General features: G+C 34.6%; 2 protein-coding genes across 2 annotated transcripts in view; one reads left to right on the top strand and one right to left on the bottom strand.

Moving 5' to 3' along the window:
* LOC108737418 overlaps nt 1-2,722 on the top strand; it is an 11,631-nt gene extending 8,909 nt beyond the window's left edge. Inside the window, exon 4 of the mRNA XM_018470253.1 lies at nt 2,589-2,722. Within this exon, the coding sequence (XP_018325755.1) occupies nt 2,589-2,722 (134 nt within the window). The remainder of the gene's footprint in view (nt 1-2,588) is intronic.
* Nucleotides 2,723-4,052: 1,330 nt separating this feature from the next.
* On the bottom strand, nt 4,053-4,674 carry LOC108737449. The gene is made up of 3 exons (XM_025980072.1): nt 4,621-4,674; nt 4,278-4,382; nt 4,053-4,222 (listed from the first exon to the last, which is right to left on the bottom strand). Exons 1-3 carry the CDS (start codon nt 4,672-4,674, stop codon nt 4,103-4,105), a joined length of 279 nt encoding a protein of 92 aa, XP_025835857.1. The 3' UTR covers nt 4,053-4,102.
* Nucleotides 4,675-8,510: the final 3,836 nt, after the last annotated feature.

Genomic DNA, 8,510 nt, shown 5'->3' with positions numbered 1-8,510 from the left:
ATTTATGTAAAGGGTCACGAGAAGGTCAAATGGATTTAAGATATTCTGGGCGATAAAAATATTAATATTATTGTTTGTTGTGAGAAAATAAATTTTAATTGAAAGAGTTCTTTCTGGTATTCTCACTTTACACGCCAAATTAATTGCGAGCAAACTATTTTATGTAAATGATAACGATTGTTGTTTTAAATATTTAATAGTCAACACTTAACTTACACGTAGAATTAAAATAAACTAAATGAATAAAATTAAATGTAATAGTATAAAAGTAGGCTCTAATTGAGTATGAATGTGAATTGATTGTTGCTATGTTGATACTGTTATCGATACTGTTTCGATACTGTTTTTGATACTGATTTGATACTTAAATAGTTTCGCCAGTGGGCGTTAACAATAGCACTAAGGGTGCAAGGCGACCCTGTCAGTCAGGTCAATACCCCATTTCAGGTACAGACAAAATACATGAATTTAAATTTGGAAATTACAGTAATATAGCGAACGTGACTTTTCGAAGGAAGAAATGTTACAATAAGATAGTAGAATACATTATAAAATTTATGGTTCAAAAATACTGAGATTACTGTTTGCATTTGATAAATAATATATATCTGAAAATTGTAGCTAAATAATAAAATGAATAATAGAATTGAATTTGTATACAAATAGAAAATAATACTTAAAATTTCCGACAATAATAAAATTAGTATGCAAAATAAAATAAACCTATAGTATTGTAAAGATGCAACAAAGGCTTAGTTAGTCACATTAGAATCAGAAACAGTAACTAAGAGGACTAGAGGTAGGCATATATATATATATTAAGTTGTTGTTTACAAACAGTTAAGGATGTAGGATATTCTAGTCTTAAGGAAATACGAATTAATAATTTTTTTATGCTACATCAAATTTTTCTCTCATTATGGGGTAACCTAGCTCACCTATCTCCACACTATCTTCCTTCTCTAATATATCTCCTAACTCTTGGCCTGCGTACAGGTACTCTAAATATTCTTTCCACTTATCTGCCTTTTCGTAATTTTCCGTCAAAATGAACCCTGTTTCGTTTCTTTGCCTTAAGCCTCATCCGTTTTACCTACTTCAACTTTTTCTTCTACTTCTTTATACCTCATATCAATCAACTGTTCCTTCGCTGCGCTATACTTCCTAATTATTTCCCACATTATCGCCTTATATCTTTTTTGGCCTTCTCCGTTTGTCTTGTTCTTGTATTTCCGCCTTTTTTCTATTAATTCTTCAATCTTGATTGTTATCTAGGGTTTTCTACTTTTGTTTTGTCTAAAACCTAATATATCTCTGTCATCTACATCATTCTGTCTCTATGTCCCTGTCATTCGTTTCTCCCGACTCCTTTAATATTTCGTCTGTTGTTGCGCCTAGCCTATGACGCGTTTCGTTACATTTTAGCTTTTCTACGTTAGGACATTTCGGACCTTCCATCTTCTTCAGAATATTAAATTTAAGATTAGTCTTCATAACTACTAGATTATGGTCGCTATCTATTTACTGTAGCAGTTATCCAGGAGCATAATTTTTAAACATTTGCCTAACAAGTATGTAATCTGATAAATTTTCTACGTATAACCACTCCTAACATTATGGGCAAATAAAGGATCCGCGACGATCAGTCTATCTCCCGTATCATTTATACTACTTAATTCAAAAGAACTTGTTATTTACACCTACTTTACCTTCACTTATTACTGCATTGAAGAAACTTAACGCGTCTTCTATATTTGCATATGTCTTCATCATTGTAAGATGATGTTAGGCATATAGACCAGGACTATTACAGTTTTGCCAGTTTCGAGTTTAATTTAATCATAACTATCCTATTAGTTTTTTGTAAATAACTATCTACACTTTGTCCTGCTTTCTTACGCATTACAATTTCTACAACCGAATTACCTTCCTCCAAAGTCTCCACCCCAGAAGTTCCCATCTTCTCTACGTCAGAACTCTCCAGCTTCTGACCAACGGACTTCACTAATGTCTACTATATCTAATTCTGGCCTATCCATTTCAACTTTCAAATATTATAAAATAGAAAATGATCTACTAAACACCTGAACAAATCATCAGTATTAAAATTAATGATTCTGTTAAATCTCAGCTACAAAGTTAGATTCTAAACCATAAAGTTGTACTCTTCCTCTAAATTAGGTAGTGTAGACATCAGTTATTTGACAAAATAATTTTATAAATCAGTTGTTTATCATGTTTTATTACATGATTCCGACTATAGAAGGTTTTTCTTTTGATCACCAACAACGATACTCACCATCCAGATTTGAACAGGTTCAACCAGTAACTAAATAATGAAATTACGAGTTTCTTCTCAATTTTTCATGATATTCGTTTGCTACAATTTTAAGTGCCTACACCAGATATTCACTCTAAAGAAGGGAGGTAAAAAATACCAAAAAAATAGTTTCTATTGTTTGTTGGATCATCTAATTACATAGCATACTGAATTTAACTATGTAAATGGCAGATAGACAAGAGGAGGAAAATACCAAAAGATTACTAATGATTGACGAATTTTAGTCGATAATTTTTTTTTGTTTCAGGTTTTATTGGATGGCGATCCAGCGATTTTTCCAATAACTTGGAGAAGTTTCCCATGTATGTAAGTCCTCGACATACCCTGTATCCCCCCGATTTACCACCACCTTTACCAGTTTATAGTATAATGTTGGTGTAATAAGTATTAGAACCATATACTTTCAAAAAAATATGCAAAGACCTTCTACCTACCTTCAAATAAAGGCAAGGGTAAAAGTATTATTTATGACACCTTCCTTGACGGTAGAATAAATTTTCATACAATTACCTAGTTAGTTATGTTGCTGGTTATAAGAATTATAAATAATAAAAAAACAAAAGAATAACATAAGTTGTAATACTTACGCACTTGTTGTCTACAGTACAAATATGGCTTCCTTCGTCTCGATGCCGTTGAAACAACCATGTTTCAGTTTTCAGTTATTACACATTCGCACACTTATCTTTACAAAAACGGAAATGCTACTTACAAAAACACTATTAACAATTACTGTACAGCTAACTTTATACATGAAAACACTACCGGAAATGTTTAAAACCGAACAAATTCGATTTATAAAGTACATCTACCAACGCGACCACGCCATTCCAGATAATTTTTTACATCTTCTATGATAAGTATAACCATGCCCATAGTATTTCACTTACCGTCAGGAAACATCACGTTATTCATACTTATTGATGTACATAAATACAAAATGTCATAAATACGAATATTATAACCTCAATTTTGTAGATAGATTATGTGGAACCTATATTCTATCATTTTAATTAGTTAATTTCGATTATAACCTGTTATTTTTGTTAAATTTTAGAAGTTTGAAAACAATAATTTACTCATTGCCAGCTAAATTTTAATAAAAAATAAAAAAGAAAAATTTCTGCAATACCTAGCTGCCATGGGCGTAACTAGCATAATTTTAAAGGAGTGCAGAAGAAAATGTTTAATACTTTAATTACCAAAGATAAATAAAAATTTATACAACTAGTATACTGTTAATTGTAATTACCTACTTGTTTAAACAAAGTTCTCTTTTTTATTAGGTATAAGAGAATTTAATAATTATTTAATTATTTTTTAACATTTGATAACATTGATATGTCTGTCTGTAACATTGAAGAAACTGCCTTTTTTAACCCCTTATGGTTAGAAAGAAATACACAGAGACACTATGCACTGTTCTCCCTCGCACCGGGCGACACAACAGAGCAATTGATTAGGTGGGATTTTGTTACTCTATTCTAATATCTCTATGGTAAGTTCAATTTTTTGATCTCCTCTTACGACGCCCATGGGTTCCATAATCGTAAAATCCATACTTTTGTTGTTTGTGGTGCCAAAAATTCAAATTTACCCACTTACCTCATTACTTCATATACAAGCAATTATAAAAACATGCAAATAAACAACTACATTCAAATGTAAAGACAACTAAAAAACTATACCGAAGAAGAAATCAAAAACAAAATCTTTTTAAAGAATATTTATTATTTGTTAAAAAAAATTGTCGAAACAAAATTATTTTGTACCAAATAAGTTTTGTTTAAGGCATGGTGGTAGTTGTTCGGTTAAACTTAAGGGTTTAACTTCAACTGCAATCATTTCATTTTGCGACAACCAATTTAAGTACATTAAATGCTAAAAATACATTAAAATAGTATAGGATTTATAAACTTGATGGCATATGACCTACCTTGTACTTCTTAATAAGTTTAACAGTTACATGCTGTTTGGAACTTTTAGCTTCGCGCCTCTCATTACCTAATTTTGGAATTTTATTATCAGGTTCCAATGGATCCTAAATAAAACATTACTTTATCGGTTGGTAAATATAAATTAATACATATTTTCAATGCAAAAAAAGTGGGATACTATCGGGGTTAAGTATTATATCATATGAAAGAACCCTGCTTGCACATTCCTTTTAAATTGTAAAACACATATTTTTGGATTACAATCAGTTTCCTTCCCCTTTCTCCAAAAAGAGTTTAGTCAGATAAAGAATTTTGTAAAAATTATAAGAAGATTAAAATGACGTTTCTGATATTGAGAGTTTCGAAAATCTTATCCTCATAGACATTGGGACTCATTTTTACAATTTAAGTCAACTTTTATTTGATTTCTCCAGAACATATGGCTGATGAGCTGTTCGCATCACCGTTCTTATGGCTTTTTTATTATCACAATTTTCGACCACTTTACGAATCTAACTTGAGAGATATACGTCTGCACCGGCTGTACAAGCGGAAGGCCAAGGAAGATTCAAGCCCCCCAACTAGAAAAGTATCTTTAAACCCCTGTAGGTGTATGTATAAAAATCCACACTGGCGGGTGTGTGGGTTTGCGGGTCGACCACTAGTCATCAAACACAAAGTAGTAGAATGTTTTTGAATGCTTCTAACGGTGTCATTCTAATGCTCCCAAATGTCTAGGATTTGTCCTAGGGTGAGAGTGTTTATGTGTAAATGGTGGGGCTGACTCTGACCACCAAGCACCCGCTTAGAATAAGTGAGAATGTACCTACTAAAATGATTTTGAATGCTTTTACGGTGGTCCTGATCTAGAATGTTCTGGAAGATTTAGGGCTAACATCAAGTAGAATGTTATAGACTGAACTAGACCAAAAGAATCGGGAACATTCTGGAATGCTCCAGAACTACTATGCTTGACAGATATAGCTGGGTTCTTAGACATTAAATTGATGCATTTTCATATTTTGTGGCATCTTCTATAATTCGAGAATTCTTTGCAAATCGACCACCAACAACCGTCTAGATTAAGAAAGAATGTAATTCCAGCGAAGCGGGTAGTCGTTAGCTAATTTAGGATTTACAAATAAAGTAAAAATTAGAGGCAACCAGTAAAAGGTCGATTGTCTTAAGTTTTTTCTACTATTAAATTAGCAACTTCTGCAGTTGAAGTTGCGATTAAACTAATTGTAAATTAACTTAATAGAAGCTGAATGGTTGTGTTGGTCTTTTTGCCATACGTCACTACGAGCAGTCGGGGGTAAGTTAAATGGAAACTAAGGCGCTATGTACGTATTTTGTTGACAGTATTTAATAACTGCCGTTGTTAGTTAGCGAAAGCGAACGTTGAACCCGGAGCTCCGTCCATTGGAACTTCCTAAACTCGACGACAACGACAACAAAAACCGGCAAAAGCTCTCTCTAGTGCGCGCCTCCTTCTGCAATTTTCCGAGAAACTTCAGATCGTCCGTCAACGTCCCCGGTTCTATTCAGTTCGTCCGTTCGTTTGTCTGTCTGTCCATAGTAGTTGTGTTGCAACGTTGGCCATTCATTGGGCACACTGCACCGCTCGCTTCAACCCTTAGTCGTCAGGCGCTGATTAATTAATATGCATTTCAGGGCGTGACGCGGGGTGGCGGTGTAACTACTCGGTGCATGGCTGCTGCCGTTGCCATCATCATCATTATTATTATATCCTAACGTTGGCCGCCGCCTGTCGCTACCGACTCCGGCGTCTCCGATTTAGCAATTCATTACGTGCCGCTATCAGAACATGCTCTCCCAGACTTTCCTGGGGTTCGGGATTAAACAGATTACGCCACTTCTAATGACGAAAGCACAAATGAGTTACGACAAAGTCCAGAAATTGAACAGTTTAAACTAAAACTGTATAAGGTGGATTTGGAAGCTGGAATTGTAATAACTGTAAAGAAGAGGACACATGAAGAAATTAGGGAACTTTTAAAAGAACCAGTAGAAGTAGTAGTGGAAACTATAAGTAGAAGAGTACGACAGACTGGTCACACTTTACATTATGAGAAGGGAAGAATTACGTATTTTATACCAAATTTGGGAAGGCAGCACGATAAGAAGGCGATTACACAGCAAGCCGAAAAATCACTGGAAAGATGTGGTTAATATAGTACCACAGAAGAAAATGAGGTAATAAAAACAGTGAGACCAGCATAAAGTATAATTACATTTAAATGGATTTTGGATGCTCATGTGTTATTTCGTTTGGAATACAGTTGGAACAAAAAATGCTAAAGATTTGCCAAAATTCATAATACATCACACAATTTGTGAAGAAACCTACCGGCTACCTTTTATAATCACTAAGATTGTTTTTGTGACAAGAAAACAGACATTAGAAGTTCAGCAATAAAGTGTCGCTGGATTTGGATTCGAAAACCCTAAATAAGGCAACATTTTTCTTATCCCAAACCGATAAATGTTTCAAAATTTGTTCCTACAAATAGGAAACTACTAGACACCGTTTTGTAGAGAATTCTCTACACAATTCTTTCAAGAGTCATTAATTTGTGTGTGCGAACTTTGGCAATGAAAAATTAATGACCTAATTCAAACTTGAGTATAATATTAAGAAAGCTATACTTCGTTTACTTTCTGTAGCGATGTGACCTTCAGTTTGACCGGCGCAAAGTAGAAAAGAACAGCACTAGGCCAGAAAAGGAAGAAGACAACTCTCGGCCAAACTCTTAACCGGTGAGGAGCGTATAATCCATATATTACTGCACGGAAAAATTGACCATTTTATCCACTACAATAGCATTGCTCAAATGTGCTGTTATTGGTACCATGTACTACTGAAAATATCAACGAGATGTTTATTTATATTTGAAGACATATTAAAGACTTCAACGCCTGTTTTCGACTCGCACTACTATTCATGACTGAACAAAACTTTCGGCAGGTACTGTATGAAAAAGTATGTTTAATGAACAAGAGTCGAGAGTATAATGAGCTTTTTTCTCTCTACCTACGATTTTGCCAGCGAGCATCCAAGACATTGGAAGGGACACATCGCTAGAGAAAGTAAATGAAGTATATTTAATTACATTTATCTAGAAATAACTATTTCCGTGTTTTATTCTTATCTGTCAAATGTATTTTCGCATCATACATTTGCTTCTGAAAACCACGGGTTTAAAACTGAATTGCAATCAATCAAGTAATGTTTTACGACTTGTTCTCGCGTCGCAATACTTTACTGTTGCGAATATGCATGCAATTTTCGCGCAGTCAGTCAGGATGACGTCGGCATTTTCCGTTGCTGCAGCCCGAAAAACGGCAGTTTCAGTTCGGAACAGGTATCCATTTATCAAAGTGAAACGACCCCGAAAGCACCACCACCAACGGACGGACCCACTGTCACCGAACGTATGATAAATTCTACTCTTTGTTTACGTATGCTACTGGTGTGAGTTGACGGGAATAAGCGCACTTTGAACGCTTTACAACAGATGAATCGTTCAGTCTTTGAAAAGCTTTACTCAGATGGTCGTTTATAACATCTTCCGATTAAAAACCACTGGACATGGGAGTATCCACATGAGAAAAAATCCCTGACTTCTCTTTCATCATTAGTGGCCATTCTTTCTAACCACTTTCTTTATGCCAAAATGGAAACAATGTATCTTATTTTAGATTTTCTAAAAGGGTTTGATTTTGATTGGCATAATTTGAGTATGAATAGGGGTGTTAACTTTCTCTCCTTGGAATTGTTGCACTTCTTTTTGAGCAAAAAACAAAACGTTTGGCAGGCATTCATTTATCCACCCTTTTTTTATATATACTGTAGCGACCACGAGCCTGATTGTGTGCGATCGGGCATACGTGTGTGTGAGCAGCTTATCGATTCGCCGACTAGCCGGGGGCGCTTTTCTTCATGTGCGCCGTATCTGTAAACGTGTGTGTCATACCTGCGTTCCGAGAAAGCAATTAAACCGTTCAAATAAAACGAGACTTCTCTGGACGGCTGGAGAACGTTCCCGAAAGGAGGCAAGGGAGTATAAAAAGGAAGAGACGATCGCCGAAGTAGAGTAGAAATAAATTGACCGTTGCAGAGGTGAATCAAGAGATAAATTGAAAGTGATAGAAGTGAAATAAATAGAACAGTGAATAGTAACAGTAGTGTAAATAAATAGAATAATTAC

The sequence above is a fragment of the Agrilus planipennis genome, unplaced genomic scaffold, assembly GCF_000699045.2.
Source record: "Agrilus planipennis isolate EAB-ADULT unplaced genomic scaffold, Apla_2.0 scaffold14, whole genome shotgun sequence".
NCBI lineage: Eukaryota > Metazoa > Arthropoda > Insecta > Coleoptera > Buprestidae > Agrilus > Agrilus planipennis.
This window is presented reverse-complemented; position numbering and strand designations above follow the sequence as displayed.

Coding starts and splice junctions, on each gene's coding strand:
- LOC108737449 (XM_025980072.1), bottom strand. CDS start 4,674: ATGAGTCCCAATGTCTATGAGGATAAGATTTTCGAAACTCTCAATATC. Junction 4,383..4,620: donor AAACTCTCAATATCAGAAAC/GTCATTTTAATC, acceptor TGTTTTATTTAG/GATCCATTGGAACCTGATAA. Junction 4,223..4,277: donor AACTTATTAAGAAGTACAAG/GTAGGTCATATG, acceptor ATGTATTTTTAG/CATTTAATGTACTTAAATTG.